At 41.3% G+C, this 26,830-nt stretch overlaps 2 protein-coding genes across 2 annotated transcripts; one reads left to right on the plus strand and one right to left on the minus strand.

The window, feature by feature from the left end:
* Positions 1 to 2,475: 2,475 nt before the first annotated feature.
* Positions 2,476 to 5,129, minus strand: LOC139212769 (ADP/ATP translocase 2). The gene is made up of 4 exons (XM_070843300.1): positions 4,934 to 5,129; positions 3,581 to 4,067; positions 3,348 to 3,488; positions 2,476 to 3,174 (listed from the first exon to the last, which is right to left on the minus strand). Exons 1-4 carry the CDS (start codon positions 5,042 to 5,044, stop codon positions 3,017 to 3,019), a joined length of 897 nt encoding a protein of 298 aa, XP_070699401.1. The 5' UTR covers positions 5,045 to 5,129; the 3' UTR covers positions 2,476 to 3,016.
* A 4,291-nt stretch (positions 5,130 to 9,420) lies between these two features.
* LOC139213478 (GDNF family receptor alpha-4-like) lies at positions 9,421 to 26,076 on the plus strand. Its single transcript, XM_070844184.1, has 8 exons — positions 9,421 to 9,475; positions 18,503 to 18,769; positions 18,864 to 18,956; positions 19,065 to 19,434; positions 21,387 to 21,496; positions 22,009 to 22,143; positions 23,533 to 23,669; positions 25,876 to 26,076. The coding sequence occupies exons 1-8, from the start codon at positions 9,421 to 9,423 to the stop codon at positions 26,074 to 26,076; spliced, it is 1,368 nt and encodes a 455-aa protein (XP_070700285.1).
* The last annotated feature ends 754 nt before the right edge of the window (positions 26,077 to 26,830 follow it).

The following is a 26,830-nucleotide window of genomic DNA, read 5'->3' on the forward strand; positions in this document are numbered from 1 at the left end:
GATGCAGCCAACATGTAAACTCTGCACAGAAAAGAGTTTCCAGGAACCAAAGCCTGCTGTGATGTGGCGTTGTTAACCCCCGAGCTGCTGCACAGCACCACACACAGCTGTAATACACCACAAATGGTTTTCACACTGATTAGCCCACTGCGTGTACCGACTGTGTCGGATCCGCCACAACGCCATCAATATTAGCTTTTACTGATACTCAGATTAAGACTGTGTGTGCTGCAGGATTAACAAGACAGCGAGTTTTAAACTGTACTGTTGTTCCTACAAATAAAACATAATCACCATCATCACAAAATGAGATAAAATGAGAATGCAGTTCTGTAAAATTCATTATGCAAATAGTGATTCGAGTCAAACAGATTTCTGATAATAGCCACCTTAAATAGCATATGATTGAGAATAAATTAATATCCTCCAATGTCAGGGGTTGAGAACATACCGCGGTCAATTTTTAATTAGATTTTTGATATTAAATTGTTACACAGTCTGTGCTAATGTCGCAGTTATGGCTCCTTATATTTAGGGTGTAATCTGGTAAACACATCAGAGAACAAAAAGGGGACAGGAAGCAAAAAAGGAAGAAGCTCCGTATTGTATTCAAACACTGGATTCACGTTGGTCTGAAGTATTGGTCTGAGAGATTTATTAGGTGGAGTAAATTATAAGTGTGTATGAATTCACAATGAGAGATGGTTGCTTCGCACGCTCTGGTTTGGCTTTTAATTTCCTGATTATTTATTTTAGTCTGGACTTCCTTATTTTTCTCAGCTTTCAAGTTTATATATTATGGCTAAAATCACACTGTTGGCATAAATAAAAAGTGCAGTGGCAGCCTAATTAACGACATGATTTGTGATTTGAAAAAAAACAAAACATATTTTTCACTGTAGATAAAAGTTAATCAGAGTCTTTGTACCTGATCATAAATTGAGGCCATCCTGCCGTGCTCACTGATTAATGTCTGTGACACATAAATCAGTTCAAAGTTTAAGGTAAATTGCCAAATTAAATGAATGATTATTTAATAGCCTTTAGTAGTAGTCTTTAATAACCAGACAGTGTGTTTGCTTATTCATTCATGCACATAATAACGACCCTTTCTATATTTTGTGATAGTGATAGATTCATTCTATTCTATGGTGCTGTGCAAGGTTTGTACAAGTGTATGGTGGGTAAAGTGCTAATTATAACTTACAGTCCATACTGATGCAACACAATATAAGCCTGTAATAAATGAGCGCCTCTATTAGCTGTTGAGAAAGCAGTGCTTAGTGTACTTTAGTGCGCTGTGCAGACTTGTTATTAGCACTAGAGTAGTGCTGCCATCACCTTCATTCACAGGACACCCTGTCACTATATCCTGATAAGGAGATAAATCAGATTCAGCTTTAGACTCTCCTCAGTGTGAGACTCGGGCACGAGCAGAGGGTGCGGGAACGCGGGAGTTTCACACTTGTTTGCCGCAGGCGCCCCCTGCTGCCGATCTGCAGCACCTGACAGGCCGACAGGAGCCCAGCAGAGGATTAAATCCATGGAGGAGTGCACCTTGAAACTCCCCAGTCTGTTTAAGGTCCTAAAACCAAAAATGCTTCATCTGACATTGTGGGGGGGGGGGAATCCAATTATCTGTTAACTGGACTACAAACTGCTCATGTAAAACCTGCATAAATGGACCTGCTGCGTTTGCCTACAAGTGAGCGGAGATCAGCTGTGAAGAATCTCTTTAGCTACTTCACGGCGCCTTTTCTTTTAAATCATCCCACAGCAGATCTGCTCTAATACCAAGTGTTAGGCGGAGCGCGGCATCACCGGCTGCAGATATGGCCACTGAAGGGAGCATTTAATCAGCCACACCTTGTATATTATACATGTCTTCCAAAGGTCCTTGTAAGTAACAAAACCAAGTTCACTCTTTCTCTGTGGCAGCAGATGTCACACTGTGTGTAACAGCCAACACTTCCTACAGCCCAGCATTGTGGATATTCTGAATAGCAGGTTCTCGGCTTACAATCTAATTTACTCATTAAGAAATGTAGATTTTAAGGTTATATTCATTTATTAAGATGTCTGAGCAACGTGATGCACAAGCATGTTGTCATGTGTTCCTTGCAGAAGCAATCTGTATAATCATTTAGCTGTTTCTCAACCATTTATACTGCATGTTAATTATATTTCAAGTTCACTTTGTACTTTTCACAATCTCTGTATATTTCAAATTGTTATTTTTCTTCTAAGTGAAGCCATCCTTTATAAAATATACTTATGTCTGAGTAACATGACGCACTGGCATTTTGTAATGTTCCTATGAGCCATCAAAATAATAACACTGTGAATCTCTTTGAGGAGCTATTTTACATTTCCCTGCTGCTTGCGCAGGTGTAAATTAACCTGCACTCCTGATAGTCATTTACATTTGCTCTGAGTGGTATCCTAGAAACACCCAAAACCTCAACAGGCTCAGTATTTCTTTTTATCACCACAAAATTAACAAGCATTAAATCCATTATGCATTACTGACTTTCAGGAGCCTGCAGAGCAATTTTCAAAAGGAGTTAACACTCAGGCGTTCTACTCTACAATCCTCGTAGTGACCACAGTCAGACCAGGAAGGCTCAGGAAGATAAGCGTGAGTAAATATAGCAGTCGGGTGTAATCCACTTCGTGCATTTCATTATCCAGTGAGTGCTCATCTCATGCTATGACAGTGGAGGAGACACTGGACATCAATGGTTTAGTTTGTTCCCCAGAATAAATTTATTCAAGTTGGGACCATACAAACCTAGTGAATGACAGGAGGAGGTATCAGATTTCTTTAACAGGAATGACATTGGTAAAGAGGGTGCGGAACGTTTAAAATCAAAGATGCACAACGTACAGCCAACGCTCACAGCTAGTGGTGAGACACTATAGTTTGTTCCCATAAATAAGGCAGAATGCAGAGTCCATAGAAATGGAGAGTTATTACATTTAGCCAAATTGGACAGTGATGTGACAATATGAAGATTTAGATGACTTTCTTCAGCTCATCGTACAACACCAGCACAAAGGCTCCGCCCATGCCTCTGAGCACGTTGGACCAGGCTCCCTTGAAGAAAGCCTTGGCACCCTCATCGCGTGCAATCTTGCGCCAGCAGTCGATGGTTCCGGTGTACATGATATCAGCTGTGGAAGGCAAGACAAGAGGAGAAATTAGATGTTGTAGGTAGAAATTAACACAGAAAAGGCATCTAAGGCGCACTTAGTCCATCAGCCGCATATCCGAGCCACTAGACACGTTTTTTTCGCAGTAATGTTAGTTGGCCTCTGAGGGCGTCCATCAGTTGAAGTTAACTCACCTCCTTTGCGTCCGGACTGCATCATCATACGTCTACGGACAGTGTCGAAGGGGTATGAGGTCAGGCCAGCCACAGCTGTCACAGACTGCGCAATCATCCAGCTCACAAGAATGCTAGTGTTCTTGGGGTCTGGAAGCATACCTGTAACCACAGAGAGGGAAAAAATGGATTTAGAAGATGCAGGGCAGTGTCTTCGGTGGTGCAGATGTGTGTCGATGTAAAAGTCAACTTACCCTTAGCTGTGTCATACATGCCAAAGTATGCAGCCCTGTAGATGATGATGCCCTGCACAGACACACTGAAGCCCTGGTACAGACCCCTCACCCCGTCAGATCTGGAGATCTTAACCAGGCAGTCTCCCAGACCATTGAACTCTCTCCCAGCTCCAGCCTTTCCAACATCAGCAGCCAGACGGGTACGGGCGAAGTCGAGGGGGTACACGAAGCAGAGGGAGGTGGCTCCAGCGGCACCACCGGAGGCCAGGTTACCGGCGAAGTACCTCCAGAACTGGGTGCGCTTGTCAACGCCATCAAGGAAGATCTTCTTGTACTTGTCCTTGAAGGCGAAGTTGAGGGCCTGGGTGGGGAAATATCTGATGACATTGGCAAGGTTACCTCTCCAGAAGGAAAGGAACCCCTGCTCCTTGGGGATACGGACAACACAGTCCATGATACCTTTGTACTGCTTATCTGCGGTGATCTGCTTGCTGGCATGTTGGACCTAGAACAACGAGAAAGAAAGAAAAGGTCATGTTTAAATTAATGAGGCCAATTAAGTGTTGAGCATGGGTCAATCACAAGGTCTCCTTGTTGTGACCTTGGTACACCTTACACCTGTAAACACTGCTGCAAAGCCTCCATGCTAATGCAGTTTAATAGCCATCAGTGTTCACTGGCAATCAAACGATAATGGCTGCTATGCTGACCAAGTTATTGATCTATCAAACATACACTCATTTAGAGAAAATATCCCTCAATATTAACATACTACTAAAGTGAGATGGACTGCAGTCAGTACTAGAAGACTCAGGAATAATGCTGTGGTGCAGACTTGACAGAAAGTGATGTGAAACTTATCGACCCGGCTTTGAATTACTGCGGTCGGGCCTTCTCATTTAGCGCATGCTAGCATCAAGGAGGTACACCAACCAGCGTAGAGATTTCAGAGTCAATTTAAGCTAAATTATAATCTACATGTTGTCCTCTTCTGGCTGACTATTAAACAGTAGGGTTGTAAATGTTCCAGAGGCTTTGCCGTCTATTTGTACACAATGTCCTAATGTCACTACAAGCGTTTGTCCTTTGTTAGCTACGCCGGCTAAGGTTAACGTGGGAAGCTAACGTTAGCAGCCGGGCTAGTGTAGGTCATTTCCCGTCCCATGGTGACCTTAAATCCTTGAACATTTCACCATTAAGACTCTCATTAAATTCAGTGCTAACACAATCCGCTGAGCCTCGTAAACCAGAGTCTGTGGATACACGATGACAACCAGGAGAGATAACTGGTAACTTTGTCCAATGGCAGTTAGCAAGATCACACAAGCTAGCCGGCTAACGCAGGCAGCCTTCCGGGAGGCAGGTCGGTACCTGAAGGAGCAGCTTCACTCTCTCGATGGGAGCCACGGCTGTTTTGGAGATAGCGGCGGAGATACCACCGGCCAAGAAATCCTTGGCGAAGGAAACAGCTGTGTCAGTCATGGTGCGATGTTCTTGAGTTGCCTTTCAGATAACTAGTACACACGATAAGCCCCACTGCCCTCTACGTGTGATGGCCTGCACCGACGAAATGGCCGATTGCGAAGCGGCGTCGACGATTTATATAAGACGGCTGATCGCGATAACGCACGGGAACTGTGATTTAAGGCGATTGGTCGATACTGCGACGTCACACTGTCCTCGGCCAATGAGCTGTCTACTCAGTGATGTCGTCATGCTGCGTAGTTTTCTGTGTCCTGTACGAGTAAATCCTGATATCACACGAATACACGTGAAGTGACTAAATTTAGACAGAAACGAGCCACTGTGCGGACTTATTCTCCTCAGGGCCATGTAAAGAGATCTCTAACATGGCTTACATGGTTCTTATTTGGCCTCCTGCGCAGAGTTACGCCCACAGAGCAGTGAAGACTGCGGGCTGACAGCCAGACATATGTGCTGTACATCTTAGCCTCACCAAAGTCATGGGGTCGTCAGGACCTCAGACCCTCAAGGACTTCAGGGACATATACACACATTGAAAGGACCAACAACATATTAACTAATAGTAATCCACTCCCAGGGAATGTGGCCACTGTTAGAAAAATAAAATAATAGGCCTACTGTCTGGTTGCTCTATAATGAGATGCATTGTCTGAATTAACATTTTTATATAACCTTGCACATAACTCATTAACTCTTGACAAGTGCCCTGTTTTACCAGCTTGTGGACATTTATTAGTTACACTTCATTCTCGGTGCTGTTTGCAAAACCTTGATACGACTGAGTGTCAATTGTTTGATTTAATCTTCAGAAATGCTCATAAGCAACATATTGTCACATGTGTTTACATCTGCTCTGCTTGGCAGCACATGTTCATTAACTGACCTGCTGAAATGCTACATCTAATTGGTTAAAGGGCTGTGAGCTTTTTTTTTGTGTTGCTGTGGATCTTTGAAGGCGATAAGTGCTGCATAAGTGCAGGACTCCCAAAGTAAAATTTTGATCCATTCAGTCCAGCCGTGATCAAAGTTGTCCACTAGATGGAGGCAACATGTCTCTAATGTGTTCAGTTTATGAAACCATAGACCTGCTGCATGCAGATGGACACAAGCTATAAGGTGACAAATAAGAGATTAAATCACAATGTAACATTAACAGGATTCAAGGATAAAGGCAGTGTTTGGGTTGATTTAGATAGATTGGTGGATACTTTATTCATCCCTGGGGGAAATTCAGGAAGGTCACGTTTGTATTATTAGCAGCATAAGCTTGGTATTTGAACAATTTTTCATTACTTTAGCATTACTTTTGGCTATTTCAACTGCATATTCATTCTTTTTAGCTACTTAATCATTTATACGTTACATTTAGATGCAATTTACATTCTAACTACCTGTCACACACTCAGGTTATAGCTGATTTAGTACAGGGATATAGTTCTATTTTCTTATCGTGTTAAATAAACTGCAACGAAGACAGGGTTGTTGTGGTTTTAGTACTCAATGTTGTGACAATATGTCCAAATGGATCATGTGCTCCTGTGACTATTTATGACATTACTTATGTTTTATTTCAAGCCTCATCAAACAGCAGAACTGGAAACAAAATGTTTCTCATTAAGAGTCGTTGTTTGCTGGGCCTCATTAATACCTCATTATGCCAAACTGTGTTTACTGAGACCACACAGAACTCAGATAAGACGGGCTGAAGCAGGGCGCTCTGCACATCTTCCAGCAACATACAGCTGAATCAGGTGCTTCTCCCTTCGAGGACAGAAATCCACCAAGGGGACAAAAAGGGACTCACGTTTCGACACCATTGTCTTCATCAGAGTCTTGATGGACAAAGACGTGAGCTAAACACCACATCAGAAACAAAAGCACAAACATCTCTTAAAGTTACAAAGATAAAAAGGACAGACAGTTTCAAGTGTGATAAATTACAGGAAACATGACAAATCCAGAGCTCCACTGTGTTGAGACTGTGAATCTAATACACAACAGTGATTTGTTGAGGAGAGGGTGACATTTTCTTTCTATTTCCCACAATTGTAATGATGCTTCAGAGCCACAGTTAGCCTGTGCATAATGCTGAGCAACAGCATGATCCATCTTTTGTGTCCCTTGTTGCACGTTTGTGTTCAGTATTTCAAATCTTTAAAGTTCTTTTAGTTTGTCCAAAGTAAACCAGACTTCACATTTCAGCATGTTGTGCTGCTGCAGCCTGTCGAGGACTTTATGTTTTCCCAGTATGGTGATGTGTGAAATACATTGAACATGTAACATTGTGCACAGTTGATTTCAAGTGTCAGAACAAACCAGACTGTCAGATCTCTCAGATCTGTAATATTATTGAGAGATGATCACTCTGATAAAAACACTGGCTGTACAGTAAACAGTGTCATCTCACAGCAATAATCCCACGCTCGCTTTATTTAAGTATTTGGATCTGTGCATGTCTTATGTAGTGCACAGCGTTGACCAAAGGGAGGAGCTGCTGTTGTGCCAAGCAGTCAGACCTCCTCTGAGGAGGAGTCCTGCCATGGACCAAACTTCTGAAGCTGGAGTGAGAGAAGACGATAAGAAGATAATGAATAAAACCTGACTTAGCAGAAAACAAACAAGAAAACAAGTTGTAAAAGACAATCCACTCAGTGCAAAGGCCTCCTTGTGCTGCCGTAGTTACAGCTGATATCAGTGCCTTAAAACATGCGTTGCTTTGTTGTTCGAGTTTGGCTGGATGTGCATTTTAATAGCAGTCACCGTCCACACGTGTTTCTTAGTGCCACTCCAGCATCCCTTTGAACAGGACGTGTAAATTAATCCACTAATCCCTCTGCTATCTTTTAATTACACTGAGGGCAACAGGTCAATGGCATGCCATTTTATATGTGGCTTTTGTTCTCCCTTAGTGAGAAGCAGCGGTGGGTTTATTTACTCCTATTTTTGATGGAGTTTTTCTACTGTAAATGGTGTAACTGAATGAACTTCAGAGAAATGTTTCAAACAAATATCCTTGAATTAAATCAGCGTTGAATGATTTTTTAAAAAAGAAGTATTTTTGATTTGCAGTAAGTGAATTCTTATTCTTATTCCCTGCTTTGTGAATTCTTATTTCCTCCAGAAGGTGCAAGCAAAAATAAAAAAAAAATTTGTGTTTATATCCTTGGAGGGAGTAGTATAGAGAATGGAGGCCTGAACACTATCTGCACATGCACAGACACAAGTTGCACAACAACTGTTTATGTGGATACATAAAGGGGGGGGGGGGGGGGGGGGGTATATCAGTGTTAGAGGTGAGTAACACAGTGTTTAGTATCTCTCCCTGCATGCCACCCTCTGTGGACCAACCCTTTCCACCCGCAGCAGTGGAACAAGTAAAGATTTCACAGCTTCAGTCCTGCTGTACACTGATATGAATGGAGAAGGCTGTGGGGCTGCAGACAGTCTCAAGGCAGACGAGGGAACATATTTAATTCAATATTTTAACATTTAAACTCTCCTCAGCAGAGAAGACACTTAAAGGCACCTCTGGGGGAAAAAACAAACCAATATTTAAGACCAGAAATGGACCAATCGGATAGATTCAGATGGAAACTGGGGGCAGCCTGCTCTGCTTCTTCAACTCAAAAGCTCATTTTAATTGAATGCAGCACGGTATAGGTACAAATCCCATTAGTAGATGTTCATTGTCAAGGTCAAAGACATTAAGTCATCCTTTAAAACCATTAAACACCACAAAATAGTAAAAATACCTGGGTTAATTAAGTGGATTAGAGAGTGATAATTCTACATGCCACAAACATGAAAACCCCTTCACGTGTTTGACTTTTTAATCTAATCTATAGTATCCATCATGTTGATGCCTGAACTTGACTCTGCAGCCCAGCTGTTCTCCCACAGGAAACATTGGACATCTCATGGGCATATTCAGTCCTGTCAGGGGCCAATCACATTGCGCCTTTACCAGAGATGCGCCATGCAGTTTCACTGCTCTGATCTCAACTCCGGCTGGACAACTGTGGAGCTGCGACGCAACCACGCACAAGTCCAAATGCGACACTTGGAGACTGTAGCCTGACTGAGTGAAGATCGGCTGCAGAGAAACTTTTTGGAATTTTTTTCTTCAATGCGTCCTCAAGAAATCAATGTACCTGGGATGCGAAAAATATATGGGACAACAGAAATCGCGAGAGCTTGAGTCGCTCCAGTTGTGTGCGCGGCTCAGTTGTGCCAACTTTGTGCACTAGCAGCGTCCGATCTGTCCTCAGTCCGTGTGGGCGCAGCAGCAGCAGAGCAGCGGGCTGGATGTGGCAGGAGACGGGTCACTGAGCTGCAGCGAGCCGGGTGCGAGTTTCCCAGTCACCAACTCTCCAATGTCACCGGACAGGATGATGATCATTGGACTTCTGCTCAATGTCTTCTCTCATGGTGAGCAGCACATTTCGCTTTTCTAACAGCTGGCGTGTGTTTTAGATGCAGAATATGTCACCACACCGTGAGCATGTAATCCCTGTGGTAGATATCTTGTCTCCTGATACCCAGAACAGTTTTACCTAGTTTTTTTTATCATGCAAATGTCTGGTGGATACCAACAATTACAGACTCTAATGAATCCCCCAGCACAGATGAACAAGAGCAAACTGGATTCCAGTGTGTGTCACAGGTGATAATGTCCTGGTATTATTTGGATTCCCCAGACACTGATAATCATAATGTGGTAACTTTTTCTAAATTACCTATTCACATATAGTTTAGCTCATGCCATGCATGTAAATGGCCAGAGGATGGTTAGCTCATTATCTAAAAGGAAGAAAGGGGGAAAAGGAGTATAACGTACAAGAGTGTAAGGCAGAGATTTGCTTCAAATGTAGGCACATCTTCAGTTTCACTGACAATAACACCATTACAGGTGTGAGTGAAACTTTTGAGAAGAGATTTTGAGATCAAAATAACATCAAAGCGGTCCATAAAATCAGTTTCCCATTCTTTAGGTTTTACATCCGGATGACATCATGGGTTCAGGTCTGATATATCTGCCTTGGACGCGTTCCAAAAAGACCTGTTCATCTCCCAAATATTGATTGGACTGTCCCACCTCATGGAAATATCACACATGAACTGTCAAACTAAATGATGTTCTCCTTCACGTGAAAGCATTTTGGCTTCCCCGTCAGTAAATCATTGACATTTAACACAAGTTCTGCATTAGAAGTTGATAGGATGAAGGATTAAATATGAAAGCAATGATTTATAACCACATGGTAGCAACATAACGGGCCAGTTTGTAGTGTCACTGCTTTATGAGTCTTTGTCTTGGCTGATGATCAAATGGGCAAAGACCTGTCTGTAATCAAATTGAGTTATTATGATTAAAGTCAGTAATGTGGCTGTGGCTGAATAAGAAATCCCCCAGTGGAGCATAACGCTTGTTGATCCGAGGTTATTGATATTGGATTATGTCATTTTGGATCTTAAGTGTTCTTCAGACCATATGAAATAGTCCTCGTATGAAACACAACCCCCTCCCTGTGCTCCTCAGTGCAGAAATACATGCATATACTGTAACTGGGAGGATTATTTGAGTCGTACAGGAGGCTTCACTCCATTCAGATGATGGCAGGTGAGGCTGCCCATTAGAGATGAGTATCTTAAAATGATGAATGCTTTCTTGTGAATGTCAAACCTTTCAGGGACCCAGTATATCATCCAGTGTGTCAGGACCACCTGCCAGGCTCTAAGGTTGAATCACTCCTAGAAAAGCAGTTATTTTCAAGCACTTTTTAATCGAGATTTGAGTTATTACTAATGCAAATTAGACAGATTGTCATGATGTTGAATTCTACCGTAATGATCTGATTGCTAAATAAACCATTGGATTAAAATTTTATAAACTGACATCATTAAAGAAAGGTGAAATCTGTGCAGAACTCAATAGACTTTAATCTGATTTTGGTAAAAATCTGCAGCTTAATAATGATAAAGTGTTAAGTGTCGGTCTAATGGACATTCCCTGTTGAGGTCTATAGGTAATGAATAGCCATTCTGATCTGTATTGCAGTTCATACAATTTTATTTTTAACTTGAAATACATCTGGCCTAAACAATAGCAGCGGGGACTTTAGAGGTAGACTACAGCTTTAAATGTCTGTCACCACTGACGCTCCGCAGAGCTCACGGCTAACAGCACCAACATGAATGCGTCTCCACAAGAGTGAAATGTCCAAAAGGAAAGAGGAGAATCGCACCTGCCTGTATAGATTACAGGTTTTGAAACACAAGGATCCAGTGTTTTATAATGTATCGAGTGATTTGACTGAACGCTCAAACAACACATTAGTTATTCTCCAAAAAGTCATGTTTAATGTTTGCATGTGTTGCTGCGTTCATCAGTTTTGTTTTCCAAATTAATAATAGTGGACATTTCATAAATAATGCAATGAAATCACCTTTAATGTGGCCATGCACCATAAATCAGTAGAGATGTGGCGACTGCTGAATGACATTAAACTCGACTTTGACCCTTCGCTGCGAGGCCTCTGTGGATCGTTGCTACAGTCCCAGTACAGACTGCAACTGAGTGCTGCTATTTTGGAACTTCATTTAGTGGACGTGATTGAGCCATAATACGGTTGTCATAAGTGTGTGAGGGTTCATTTTCCGGCTGTGTGAAGTTACACAGGTGGACTGATTTCCAAACACTCGAGCTGTTTCTATTCGTGGTGTGACAATTTGACGTACACACTGTGTAGGGGTTTGAATGCCCTCATCTCATGCACACAGGTTTATTAAATCCTTGGCCTCTTTTTCTTTCCCAGTGTGCCTTAGACTCTTCTTTTTTTCTCTGTCTCTTTCTGCTGAGGCATTGTCTTTATGTACTCTGTGCCTGTATTTCAGTTCCGTTTAGGCCGACAGCACACGAAGATTAAATTGGCAACCTTCCCATTGGACATCACTTAGATAAAAAAAACATAAAATACACTTTCTGAATAGTCAATTATTTCACATATTTGAAGTTTTACTTTAAAGAAATCATTTTAATTAAAACGCTCACATCAAGGATAACCTCACTATCAAAATGTGGGTTTCTGAATGACGCCTGATTTCCACTCAACTCACAGTCAAGCTCATTGCATAAAAATTGAAAGTCTCTCGAATGCTTATTTGGATCGTTTATGTGTCATTGCTTGTTATGCTTCGTTTGTTTATTTGTGCTCTGCATCTCGATTGTCACTTGCACACTCTTGACCGCATCAACAAAAACCCACAGCCCAATGGAAAACTGTCGATTCTTGTGTCGCTGTCTGGCCAAGAAATTATTTGGCACATCGTACTTTTGGACTGCACCAGGCAGCTGAAGGCAGAAGCCTGAAATATTAACACAGCTCTGCACGTCCTGACTGGCTGATGCAGCACCTGATGCAAGTATGTATTTTACCTGGAGTACAGAGGAGGGATGCTGCCTGCGTGATGTGGCTGCACAATCCAGCAGCACGGCTCATTAAACGAAGCCTCAATCTTGTACTAGACGCACTTGATAACTGTTGATGAAATGATGATTTTCACGACTAGTTAAGACCCTTAACACATGCTGTCAGAACACATAGGTTATATTGAACAGGCTTTTTTTTTTAGCATCTTATTTTTCAGTTTCTGGAACCAAGTCTCATCACTAACTAACTAACTCATGTGTTATATTACACACTTTCGGCTGAACTGTTCCTGCTTGTAGTGTATGCCATAATAATGAGAATGCTCACACCATGTATTGCTTATTTTCTGCAAGTGTACAACTTGTAGAAGCTCTGCACACAACTCCAGCACTGGAGTCGCCTCTGTGGGGCGCGCACACAAAAAGTGATAAAAGCAAGTGTAACTGTGCTGCTGTTTTCAAAGACTCACTCACACAGAGAGTCAGTCTTGTTAGTTTGCACAAATTGAGGAGCAAACAAACGTGCCATTTGCCCATGCATGCCAAGCAGTTTTGGAATCAAGGAGTGTGAAACTTTGTTACATATGCAGCTCTTTGAAAAGAAGCCAGCAAGCCACCGCTAGCAGGTATGATTAGATTAAATAATTAAATGGTATTTTTTTGTGAGGACAGGGTTCTCTTGGGGGGGATCAAGTTGTTCTTTGAAGTGGACTTGGGACTGAAGTGGACTGCCGCTGATTTGTGCTGGTTATTGAGCGGAACTGTGTGTTCCTCGTTTAGATGTGACATGTTATTGCTGCATCAGTGCGGTCCTGATGTGACAGCGTGAAGAAAGGTAGCGAAAGACGTGGAATGGACACATTCCACGCAGTGTGGAGAGATTTTAAGTGATTTGGCTAAAGATTGGAGGCAGACAGTTTGAAGAGAATAATGAGATCTGACAGGTGCAGCATTACGGTGGGATTGGAGTGGAAGGACTTGCAAAGATGAGAGTAACAGGAGTTTGCTGAAGACGGAAAGAAAGTAAAGGTTCCAGTAAAAAATATCTGAGAAAAAATTATGTAGTCAGGGATCATAACAGCCAGAAAAATAGGGAAAAATTCAAGTGAAGTACAATAAATACAAACAACACACAAGAAGAAAATTTCATCTGCCATGAAATAGCATGTAAATAAGAGAAAACTCACTTGCAGTTGAGAAATAAGTACATTTTTATAAATGAAAAAGAGCTGCTCAACTGAGGTTGCCCTCGGCAGTGCCTCTAATTTTTTCCTCATAACAAAGAGAATATGTGCAAACCTTTAAGAATATATTTAATGTTAATAGAAAGTTTAATGCTAGAAGACGATGAGCTGATTGGTAGAAAGTGGAAAAATTTAGAACTCAGCAAAAATGACTGTGTCAACAGTGGCCCACGCAAGCTTTAATCAGCACTGATCGACCAGCTGTGTCCCTCCTGAGGAAACACCTCCGCCCACTAGTACACATGGAGAGGGGAGGAGAGGAGAGGAGAGGAGAGGAGAGGAGAGGAGAGGAGAGGGGAGGAGAGGTCAATACTGGAGAGGCCAACACGCAGGAAGTATGTTCCAATACACATAAGGATTCAATCAAAACCATTTCAGCAAAAAGTCAGAAACTGAAATGTCCTTGACAAATCTTGCACAAGATGGTGCAATGTTTTTAATAAAAAATAAAGGCATTGTAATTTTTGGAAATGAGATGTGGTCAATCATTTTGGCAGGAAAATGAGTATTTTGACATAAAAACATGTGCTCCATTGTCCTGCAGCTTAGTTGCTCCCATTTGTCATCCTTGTGTTTTCCAGTGTGGTCTCTTAAGGTCAATTAGTCTGTTTGCTTGCACATTAATATTCCATTAACTGCACAGTAAATCAGGGATATTCATATATTCAGTGCATGAGCAAGCACGAATGAATACCATAATGCATTTACACCAACCAGGAGTTCAGTACAGGTCGGTTCCTGTAAGAGCCAACATTAGACCTGTCAAAGTTTAAAAGGTTTGTCATTTCTGATGCTACAGTTGAATTTAGGGCTTATTTTCATTATCAATGAACCTGCATGTTTTCTAGATCATTCAATTAATTGGTATGTCAATAACGTGTCAGAAAATACTGTGATGTAAAATGACCATCAGAGTTTCATATAATACCTTAAGTTGACCTTCAGACTGGTTGTCAGGACTCAATTTAGATATATTAAATTTGCTAAAAATACCAGCAAATACTCACATTTGAGTGGCTTAAACAAGTGAATTTACTTTAAAATGACTTCAATCAATTATCAAAATATTTCCTGATTAATTTTCTGTCTAATAAATTTTTTTTCTTACAAAAAACGCAAAACTCCATTTTGACTGTCACCATATGTAAACTAACACGCCTTTATATGGAACATTGCTATGCATGTAAATGCTCTAATTCACAGTCCACTCAGGAGTCCCATTGGCTTAACTGCATTTGAGGTCAATGAGTGCAAATCTTAACAAAACGCCGCAGTTGTGGGCATGTTTCTCCTGTCTCATTTTACCTCCATCTTGTCACCTCACTGCCGTTTTCCTCCTTGAACCTGCAACTTCATGCCAACAACTCCTTTCTGTCATAGTCCCCAAACACATTTCACATCAGAGTTACACCTCCCCGCCATGATATTCTCTCAAGTCAAATGGCTGCCCAACAAACGGGATGCTCTGCTACCCATCCCACACATTTGAAAGGACGGAGGAGAGATTCACCAAACCACTTCGCTCCCTGTGACTGTCGGTGTATGGTCTTGTATTTATGGCGTTAACCTTCATCAGCTTTGCCTCACAAATTCAATTAATCACCCCAGTGAGAAATCAATAGGGTGTATTATGGCTTACATATCACAGTAAATTCATCTTCTATTCGCTTTTCTCTCCTTTCCTTTTTTCTTTAAACACAAGCTCTACGCTCAGACCAGCAATTGCCTCAACTCAGACTTTTACTTCAGCAATTTGTTGCATCTCAAACAGCACAATGTGAGCCCAGTGCTTCTTTATCATCATGACAGTAAATAATGTTCAAGTTATTAATATAATTATGACCTGTCTCTTGGACAAGATTTAAAAGAGCTGCTCTGTACTTTATATAGGTTTTTGTTATCTCTCTCCCTCCCTCTGTGTGTGTGTGCATGTGCATGTGCGTGTGCGTGTGCGCAAAGAACGGCTCTCGGAAACTAAAATTGCTGATAGTCTCTCTTTATCAATGGTAAGCCTGAGGGAGCCAACACTGAGAAGGAATAATGAATGTTCACTGCCCAAACAGAAGATTACATGAAGCCTGTTTGAATTGGAGCTAAACATGGCGGAATGTAATAATTTAATATAATTATCAAGGTATCATGATACATAGATCGGCAGACCCACATTTAATCATCACCTTTACACACCTTGGGGAACTGTGACTGCGAGTGTGACTCATTGCACTGTGTGTTACCGGTGTTTCTTCCCACCTCTTCCCGTGGATGCACTGCAGTAACCTTAGCAGGGTTCCTGCAGTGGCGATGAAGCGAAGCTTCTGTTTATGATATGTCTCATGCCAAAGCGAGACGTGGACCTCATGTGGCGACTGAGATTGCAAAACATGCAGCAGCAAAATTGGATTGCAGCCGTGCTTTGTGCCGCCAGTCAGCAGGAGCTTAATCGAAGTGTGTGACCGATCTCACACAATACAGTGTGTGTGTTTTTGTGTGAGCTTGCGCGATATATATGTTAATGTACTAAAGTATAAGTGTGCGTGAGGCTAAAATAGGTACAGATTTTTGTTAACAGGCAAGTTCAAACATGAACCTTTGCCCCATTTATTTCTACCTGCACAACATATTTTTAAATGTTTGTCAGTCTACTCCTTTTGTGCAGTCAAAAAGTGACAGGATATAGTAAATTAATTTCTTTCTCTGGAATCACTGTGTATAAAATGTAATTTGTGGGGACAATTATGTGTCACATTTGAGAAAATTAATTTCCTGAAATGCTCCATCCGGAAGCATTTTTATGAAGAGGCCTTTATTTTTTTCCCTCGTCCGTCTCAGGCTGCCTCTGGCCTTCCTGCATTGTGTTTTTCATGGAGCAACAATCATTATTATGAAAAGATTTGTAGTTTTTTTTTTTCCGCTTTCAGTCATTCTAGACAGAACACTGCCAATCAAAACACTCATAATGCTTAATGACTATGGACCAACATGACTGCTTTTCTACTGAATAGTGTATTAGTGTTTTAGGGGAAATGTGGCTGGTGATATGCAACACATTTGTACTCAACGATCCTTGTATAACTTAATGGGATGAATCCTTTTAAATACATAAATGGTAATTCTACAGTATCTTCAAGCAGTATATTTTGTAGGTGTGTGTGCTGATGCATTTTTTAGATACATGTAGATGTTTGCCTGAAGGAGCTTCAGGGGGAAAAACATCCTTATAGTGGACATTTGATATGAGTCACTGTCTCAATGTGATATTCAGTTTGAGTCTTAAAGTAAAATTGGACGGAAAAGTGTATTGGTTTGGTTGGAAAAGAAAAGATGAACGGTGCTGAATAAATTGCTTTTTGTCTCTAGTATTACAAGCTTGTTCCAAGTGGAAGGGACCCTGCTGCAAAAGGTTTTCCCCCCAGCTGTTCCTGTGTCCTGTGTTACAATAATAACAGCAGTGCTTTTGTGCAAGATGTCCATCAGTACATGTCTCTGAAGATACTGAATATGTCACATGTAAAATGTTCAAGCACCACAGCAATGTTTTTACATCTTCTAGCCCATGTTATCTTGTATATTTTACATTTTCATTAGCATATCACAGATTTTTAGATTAATTAATGTATATTTACTAATTATCAGATAGCTGTCAGTTTTCAGTTTTATATAGTTTATATAGTTTTATACCAATTTGGCAAGAGTAACACAACTCCACTCCAAGGAAGGTAATCCCTTATAGTGAGCATCATATTTTTCCAGCCAAAATGTTAATGTCACATGGGAAGGGACTATGTTGGAAATGCTCCCTCATTGGTGATTCAAGTACTTGAAGGAAGATCCATGAAGCATCTAAGACTTGAGAGTTGGCTGTTGAACAGCATCCTTTTTGATGCAGGAAACTTAACAAATTCTCTGTTCACAACATCCCAGTCATCTTTTGGGTTTTATTTTCAGACTAACTTTTGAATGCAATGCCGTGTGGCAGCTGACCCTCAAATTTTGGATGCCCACATTTCTGAGAAGCACTTGAACAGACTAAACAAAATATTTCCTCATCTCATACAACAGAATCCAAAAGGAAAAAAAGATGCAGGGAGGAAGATAAGGCGCAGCCTGACTGCCGGTTTGAAACTTCACAGGACGGTATCGCACATAAGTAAAATTCCTCTAACTTTATGATAACATGTATTGAGCTCAGTGATAAAAAAACGTGTGATAAGAAAGATGAGGCCAACTCACAGTACCTGCCTCCAAACAGTACCACAATGTGAGGTGACTGGCTGCTGAAGCTTTTTCAAAAGCTTGAATAGACATGTAACTCTCATCAGGATAAACATTGAGTCACTTTGCTGAAAAAGTGTGATGCCTTAGTAAAAAAGGCTGTGTACATGAACATTAGGAGAGAAGTCAACAAGAAGTCCCACTGAGAAGATGAAGAAATAATTATGAAACGATTATAAGCACAACATAACCCTATAGTGTTGTGAAATGATCCAAGAGGCTCGTGTGTTTCTACGAGGACTGAGGTTTCGCCCACACTACTACTCTAGTACACCATTGTGCTCTCAATTTAATCTGCCTTGTTGGGTATTATAGTAACCTGCAGAGCGGCGGAGGGTCTTTGGAGTGCACTCACCTTGCTCTCTTATCTTAATCACAGCATATTAGCTTAAATAATGAATGGCATGGCTGTAAACACAGCTGCTTTGCACAATACAGCAGTGCACACATTGGTGGTAATGCTGGCTGACCAGCGGCTTTGTCCACTGACAGCATCGTCCTCTCCTCCAGGTAGTGCGCCAGTAGCTGCATCCTTAGACTGTCTGGTGGCGGAGCAGGGCTGCATCCAGGAGCAGTCCTGCTTGGTGCTCTATCGACTGCTGGAGTACTGTGCAGCCGAGGAGGCCGTGTCGCCCCTCGGCCCAGACGCCCGCCTGGAGTGCCTGGAGGCCCAGAGCGCCTTGCAGCATTACCGCCCCCTTCAGGTTTGCAAGTGTCAGCGTGGCTCTCGCAGGGAGGAACACTGCCTCAGGGTCTACTGGACTGTGAGATTTGCAGGTGGGTTTAAGCATTGGCATATGCTTTGTGAGGGAGGCGTTTTGAATTCTCAGCCGCATAATCCATGTGACAATACTCTCTGCTGTTGTTTTAGCTTATGATGAGTATGAAGTGTCTCCATATGAAGAGCTGCAGTTAAATCTGGTGAGAAACATTGAGATGTCACGTATGGCGTCCATCATGGCAGGTACTGCTCTCAGCACAAATATTTAAAAGTTTGCCACCCAAATCACTGCATGTCATTGTTTTTATTTCCTGATATACATTACACTGTTTTTGTCCTGGTGACCTCCAGCTTCCTCTCTTTCTGTGGACGGCCAAAACCAGTGTCTGAAGGCAGCCCAGGACTGTGGCCTGTATGAGAAATGTGGCTCCCTGCGGTCAGAATATGTTGTGGCCTGCACCAAGCGAGCAACACCCTCTGACAACAGCTGTAACCGCCAGAAATGCCACAAAGCCCTGCGGCGCTTCCTGGAGCGTGTGCCAGAGGAGTACAGCTTTGCTCTGCTCTTCTGTCCCTGCTCTGACACTCTGTGTGGGGAGCGCCGGAGGAAAACCATTGTCCCGTCATGTTCCTATGAGGAGAATGGGAGAGGGGAGGAGAGAGTGGGCAAGCCCAACTGTCTCAGCCTGCAGAACTACTGCTCCAGGGACGAGCTGTGTAGGTAAGACGGTGGTGTGGTTTGGTAAGATTTCACAATGCCTTAAAGCTCCAATATATACGTTCAGAAAACATGTAACAAATACTACAGATTGGGCTTGTGCGCCCCCTTTTCAACTTCTATTATAATGGCAACATTAAAGGCACAATCTTGAATTTTTTACCACTAGGTGCGCTATAGAGGAGTGTTTTGATGAGCAGGTCCTTCTTTTGTTTGTATCTCATATAAGGCTGCAACTTATTTTCATTACCATAAATCTGCTGATTGTTTTTTTGATTACTGATTTGCTCTATTCCACATTAGAAAATAGCGTAATGTCCATCATTACTTCCTAGAGCACAAAGTGCTGTTTTCAAATAGTTTTTGGTATCTGATCAACAGATTCAAAATTCAAAGATATTCACTTGTGTGATGTAAGACGAGGAAAAACAGCGAATTCTCACATTTGAAAAGCTAGGACCATAAAATATTTGCCTTATTTGCTTGAAAAAAATCACTTAAATTATTCAGTTTGATTAATCAACTCATGTTTCAGCTCTAATCTTCTGCTCCAGTATTACACATGCACATGTATACGTGTTAGCGTGCAGGCAGCAAGACACATTACAGCAGACAAGAGAGGACAGTAATGCAAATAAGCTGTGCTTGCAAGCTCTATAACATGCTTTGTTTTCACATTGCTCCACATTGCCAAGACATATAGGTATGTGCCATTGATGTAAACAATGCAATTGTCAAAGTTGTCATGTGATTTATGAGCAAAGTAAAACATTCAACAGGTTTGTTAGGTCTCAAGCCCCCAGAACACAGCTTCTTTTTGCCTGCAGTAAGCAAGCACCATGATACAATCCAGGATGTCGTGAAAATCACAGACTTTGTGGAGAATGACTGGTCATGTATCCGCCAATTACTTATTTTAATTGGTTCAAAGATCAAAGTCTCAAAAAAATGTATTAGTCTTTATCTTGAATTTTCCCTCCTGGTGTTACAGGAAATATGAGCAGTATGATGAGTCTTTGGGCCCAAAACAACTCAAGAAGGATGAATGGTTTCCAGACAGAAAAGAGGGATCAGAGCAGTTTGTATGTAGTGGCCCAGAATGCACGGCATGTTCATAAATTAATGAACATTAATTACAGGCTAGTCTAAGAGTAAATGTTACAGAGGTTATTAATGGTAAGAGGAAAAATACTTGCGAGTTATTTGAAACTGAGGAGGTCACACATTTGCCCCCTCTGTAGTATTACTTACAGATTTAAAACAAGAAGAGAGAAGAGCGTTAATGAGAGCCGACAGGAGGTTTCTCTGTTCCAAACGCACAGCTACCATGTGTTTCTTCTGAAAAGCCTGGGAAAAGCACAGAAACTCCAGTTTAGCTCAAGATATACAGTATTATACAGTAAACCTGCTTTAGATTATCCACTAAATGTGTGAATGTTTTAAAAGGTGTGTGCAAGTTCAAGCACATACTTCTAAAATCTATAGCTTGTATGGGTTAGCTGTCACTGTGAGCTCTGAGGATTTCAATAATACCAGTGATGGCTTTGACAAAACTACTGTATGTGTGACCATAGGTGTACAATGCTGTTTAATTATGAGATCTCCTATATAATACTTCTTTCATGGAAGAAAGTTTTTTGATTAGCTGTCCAAAAAGAAGAGGGTGGTTGGAGAGCTACCAACATTTCCAGAGGTTTTACTAATTCAACACAACATGTTGTTTAATGCAACATGTGGTTTTAATGTGAGTGCACAGCCATATTTTTCTCTGCCTTGCATTCTATGTTGTGGTTTGTGTTGTTTTTGCTGTTTTTCTTTATCTCGACCGATGAAATCGTAAAAATACTTTAAAATGCACACTCTGTTTCTCAGTGCTGACACACGAACAACAGTTTCCTCTCCCTCTCTCTCTCTCTCTCTCTCTCTCTCTCTCTCTCTCTCTCTCTGTGTTATAGGTCCCGGTTCGCTGATTTCCAACACAACTGCCAGCCCTCCCCTCTGTCTGCCTCTGGCTGTATGCGAGAGAGCAGAGCCATGTGCCTGAAGGCCTACGCTGGACTCATAGGTGAGATGGAGGGAAAACAATTGAAGGGGTAGAAGAGGATGACTAGTTCAGGAAAAGAATCTGACAGCGAAATCATCAGATGCTGTCTCACAGTGATATCTGGCTTATATAATTTTCATTTTGTTGTGCAAAATAACTCTACAGGGGCTCATAAATGGTTAACTGCCAAAAGCCGCTGCTCTGGGGATCCAGTCAGCACCATTTCAAAAAAACTTGATTTAAAAATTGCATTTCCAGCAGCTCAACAATATGATCCAGGTAATATCATTTCTTTCTGTTTCCCACACTGTATTTTTCAAAAAGTAATTTTGTGTACCTGCAATTATCAATATCGAGAGCTGGAAAACTGGTGACACCGGATCCCCAGGGCACTGATATTGTTGGTAGTCTGCATCTAACCTGCCACACAGGTGAGCGCTGAAAATGAAAATCTTCTGCCTGAGGGAAATATTGTTTAAAAAGTTTGTAAAGTTGCCCCTGTAATACGACTTTTATCTTCTTTCCATAACCAGGGACCATCATGACTCCCAATTATGTGAGCAACAGCAGCACAGAAGTGTCCCAGTGGTGCACATGTGACGGCAGTGGGAATGAATGGCAGGGCTGTCAGCGCATCCTGCATATGTTCAACAACAACCTGTGTTTGCGTGAGTAAAACGTCATGAGGTTACATCGACTTTAAACTAGTATAAGCACGAACATATGATTATTCTTGCAACTCAGTTAAGTAATCTGAGTGACAAATGTTTCCAAACTTGAGACACTTTTCATTTTGACATTAAGTAACAATCATGTACAATAACTGTCAGTTCTTTCTGTGCCAAGATAATGACGGAGGAAATGTTACCTTTTAGCTGTCAAATGTTTGTATAAACTAAATTGATCTTCTAACTAATTTTATATTGTGCATTAATACAGAATTCAGATGAGGTGGGTCATAATTGATGATTTAGGGGGCAAACCACTGACGCATAATGTTTTCTTATAAATAAATAAATGGTAAGAGACTTGTTCCTGGTTTGCTGCCAAATGTGAATGTGACTTCCAAGCTCTGTAGAGTCAATGAATCCTTTGTCCAAATCTGATAAATATAAAGTGGCTCCTTGTTGAATTGCTGCCAAACCAGCAGGGGTGGAAAGAGCATCAAAAGATCCTATAAGAATTACTGTTTAAGTATGAAATGAAAAAATAAGTCAAAACTACAACTACAAACATTTTTTAAAGTTAATTTTTATCACAATCTTTGATCCAGTGAATGTGCACAGCTGGGCTGTTTTGTCATGCTTAGGCTAAAACAAGACTAGGAGTTTGCAGCCATGCTAGCAGCTCTGTGAGGCTGTAGCAATGCTTTGGGATAAATGCTAATGTCAACATGCTAACATGCTCATAACAAGCCCCCAGGAACGCCCGGCTGTGAAGCAATTTCAGCATTTTAGCCACACGGGGTATCATCTGGGAGTAACATCTGGGATCATCACGTGATGATCATCACCCAAAAAGCAGTTTATTTCCTGTACACAAACTAAAAAGGGCTGCTGTAACACTTGAAATTGAAATTGTATGTATAGCATTTGATGTGCCTAGTGAGCAACTTTCATAGGAATGAATGTGGCACATTGTTGAATTTAGTTTTGTGGCTTAAGATGTCATTCTTTTTTCAGGTGTTTGGTAAAAAAACAAAGTGATGGACACATAAAAGTTTTTACCTGATGATGACGCGAGATGAAACTCATTTATCATAGGCGGGACATGAATGTGTACATGTACTACATTTAATAGCACACCATCCAATAGTTGGAGAGCTAAATCTTTCTGGACTGAAGTGTTGGGCTGACTGACCTATTAATATTACCATCCCACTAACTTGGCTTAAAAGTACAAGCAAAACAACATATTGAAATGTATTTTGCCCAGTACTTACAGAGTTGGAAGCTCTAACTATGCTTTTAAAGGTCACTGATAATATTTTGGTGATACTTCAAGGATGAATAAAGATGTGAATCTAATGAATATGGCCCCTGCTGATTCTGTTTCAGGCAATGCCATCAGCTCCATGGGAATCTCTGCACCTCCTCCTGTGGAAAACACTCCCGTGCCAGCTTCTCAGCCCTCCCCGCACATCTACCAGGAGAGCGTCCACGTCAGCGTTAACACTCTCCCTGAATTCAACAGTGTAAGTGCCCTCTACTTCCTCACTGTCTCACCATATGCTAGCGTTCGACAAGCTCCGAGCAGAACTGAAGAAGTGGTTGACTGTATATCAGGTGGTAACACCTAAGTATCACCAGGGACTGTAGCAGTGAGTCGGGCCCAGCAGCTCCCTCCTCCAACCCAACCTCTCATTGTGGCTGAGGATTAGCTGTAGGTGTTTGCAGCATTAGACTCAACCCTTACTGTTAATATTCATGTATGCACACCCATCTGCTGCATGTTTCCCATTTTCCTGCCATTTTAATCCTCCTCCTCCCATCCCATCACACAATCCCTTATGCAGAAGCACAGAAACCCTGCCACTGCTGGGCTGCATCTTGGACGTCCAGTTTATTTAAAGATGATCTATGTGAGTTTTATTATCATTGTGTAGCACTGGATGCAGGCGAAGCAGCAAAGTGGACATGTCTCCTGTAATATGTCTCCTTATTAGGCTTTAAATTTAATTTGAGAAAAACCTCAAACTCAATTGCCTGTTGAAGTTTTAGAGAAGAGACTTACAAATGGATTGTGATGCTACAACAGTAACAAAGAGGAGGAACAATAAGTGCTTTCCTCTAGTTTTGATGCCAGTGACATTCCAAGGCCGTTTTGAATAAAGTTTCAAAAATAAAACTCAGGCTCAAGCAAAGATCTGAGAATAAAGACTCACCCTTCACCCCAACACCGTCCTCTCTGTCTGTGTGGAGGCTTCACCGAGCTGGTGGCTCTCTCAAGGTAGTTAGAAGAATATGTGTACTATAAAACCAGTGAGAGGTTGCTTAAATATGATACTGTCCCTAATTAAAAGTGCAGGGAAAGAGGGAGGCACTAGATGAATTTAAATAGTTTAAAATATTATTTTGTGCATTCACATAAAGCCTTACTATTTTTCCCGCTAAACATATGTACCATTAGATAAAATCTCTGAGTTATGAAGTTAAAAAGTAACTTAATGCCGACCTTCCTGGTTGAAAGTTAGTTCGTGTCGCACCACTGAGAACATCCAGCCTCACTGATGGGCGCGGCTCTGTTACACCTCTGTAACCACGTCCACTAGACCACACTGACTGGTGATGTTGTTTTATGAGTTTCTATTCTTACAAAATGTTACAATAGACTCATTTCAGTGTGAAAATGAACATTTGTTGTTGTTTTTACCATGGCATTTAGTAATTAGCGTTTCCTCTTCATTTTGTTGAGTTAGTGGAAGTGTTTCGCTGGGTGACAGACGGAAACATTAAAGAATTTGAAAAAAGAATTGTATTACAGAGATTGTAAATAAGGAATTCTTCAATGTGGTTTTCAAACTCTGCATTATTATATTATTTTGCATTAAAGTTCTTTATATGGTGGTGGTTAGCACTGTTGTCTCACAGCAAGAATGTTCCAGGTTCAAAACCTCAGGCTGCCGAGTTGAACCTTTCTGTGCAGAATTTGTATGTTCTCCCTGTGCCTGTGTGGGTTCTCTCTGGATTTTCTCGAGCTCTCGTCCAATGTCAGCTGGGGCTGGCTCCAGCCCCCCCTTGACCCTTAAGGATAAGTAGTATAGACAATGGATGGATAGATTTATCATAATTGATGTAAAGCCATATTTTGGAGAGAGCTTAGATCACCACGAGTCTTTAGCTTGTTTGTCATGATCATCATTTTTAAATAGCTGAAATCATCATTTGAATGTTCCGAGTAAGTTATTAAGAAAGTCATTAGTAACTTACTCATTAAATCTGCATACAGAAAGATAACTGGCAACTGTGTTACCTGTTTATAGTTTTTATCGTATAGATATAATATATAATAAATGTGAGGCATATTCTTGCTGCACTGCTATACAGTTTTCTTACTGTTATAAACAGATATAAACAAAAGTATTTGGAGGTCTATTGGTTTGTCTGGTTTGGTCTAAAAAAAGAGGAAATATGGGACGTACACAGTGCTCATGATTAGTATGCAGGTGTAGAAATGTTACCAAAATCCAACTCAGATGTTATTAAGATATATAGAAGATATATTAAGATACACTTAGTTAAGTTAGTTTTCTGGCTGTTTTGGCCACAGCTTGTAGTTTGTCATGTAGTTTTAAATTTTGTGTTAATGTGGACTTTCTCTTTAAGTTTACTTGCTGAACTTGCGTCCACGCTCCACCTCTTCTGGTAATTGGAATAATAACTCTTTCCCTCCTTTTACAGATGGAGGACAGCGAGGAAGAGGAGCCGGACGAGAGAGAAAGCGAGGAATTCAACGTCATCCCACCGTATTCTGAGAAGGACTCAAACATTGAATCAGGGGCTAGAGGGAGTAAACGCGGAGCCGCTAGCCGAGCTGTACCTGTGTTACCGTTGCTGCTGCTGCCTACATTCATCCTGGACTGGGAGTGTTGGAACTACTGAAGCCTCCATCTCATTCTGCGCTCAGATTTTACACTCGCTACCACTTTCAAATCAGTCACAGCACTCAGAATGAACCACAGAGGACTTTCGCAAGGAGGAAATGCTCCATCTCTTTTTCCTTATTTTTTTCATTCGTAAAACAACCCTTGCTCTACTTTATGATTCAGTTTCTCCTCTCACTGCCTCCTCAAGAGTTAAAAAATATCAGTAGTTCTGTAGTATCTGCCGTGTTTTTGCTCAAATCCTCTCTTATGAAACGAAGCGAACAACATGAGTAGATATATGAGTGCATGGGTGAATTTAGAAATGCTGCCTGAGCAAATACTCTATCTAGAGCCTGCTTCACACTCAAAGTACATCCCCTCTTTTAACAAGAAGCACATCGCCCAAGGCCACATCCACTATACACACTCCCAAAAACCATAACCAGTCGACTCTGCTGCAACCAGGCCCGAGCACGGCCTTTGATTTCTATTTCATAACTCATGTCACATCCGTTTCTCTCTTGCGCCTTTGGCTCTTCCTCTCCCTCCTCCATACTATGGTTGAGTAAGATAATCCCCCTTACAACACGCTAATAAGAAACCGCGCCACACTTTAACTGCTTTGTACTATTGAAAAAAAAAATGGCAAAAATGGCTCACTTCAAAAAGTGATAAAACACATTGTCACATCGATCTTACACCTTTTCAAACTTTGGGTCGTCTCACTCTCTGCAGCAAAAAAGAGAGTGTGACAGTCACTCTGCTCTGCT

The sequence above is a fragment of the Pempheris klunzingeri genome, chromosome 14 (assembly GCF_042242105.1).
Source record: "Pempheris klunzingeri isolate RE-2024b chromosome 14, fPemKlu1.hap1, whole genome shotgun sequence".
Classification (NCBI taxonomy): domain Eukaryota; kingdom Metazoa; phylum Chordata; class Actinopteri; order Acropomatiformes; family Pempheridae; genus Pempheris; species Pempheris klunzingeri.

Excerpts from the sequence above, each read along its gene's own strand:
- LOC139212769 (XM_070843300.1), bottom strand. The coding sequence starts at position 5,044 with ATGACTGACACAGCTGTTTCCTTCGCCAAGGATTTCTTGGCCGGTGGT. Across the intron at positions 4,068-4,933 it reads GAGTGAAGCTGCTCCTTCAG|GTCCAACATGCCAGCAAGCA; the intron begins GTACCGACCTGC and ends TCGTTGTTCTAG. Across the intron at positions 3,175-3,347 it reads GCAGTCCGGACGCAAAGGAG|CTGATATCATGTACACCGGA; the intron begins GTGAGTTAACTT and ends TGCCTTCCACAG.
- LOC139213478 (XM_070844184.1), top strand. The coding sequence starts at position 9,421 with ATGTCACCGGACAGGATGATGATCATTGGACTTCTGCTCAATGTCTTC. Across the intron at positions 18,770-18,863 it reads CTGGACTGTGAGATTTGCAG|CTTATGATGAGTATGAAGTG; the intron begins GTGGGTTTAAGC and ends CTGTTGTTTTAG. Across the intron at positions 19,435-21,386 it reads TCCAGGGACGAGCTGTGTAG|GTCCCGGTTCGCTGATTTCC; the intron begins GTAAGACGGTGG and ends TCTGTGTTATAG.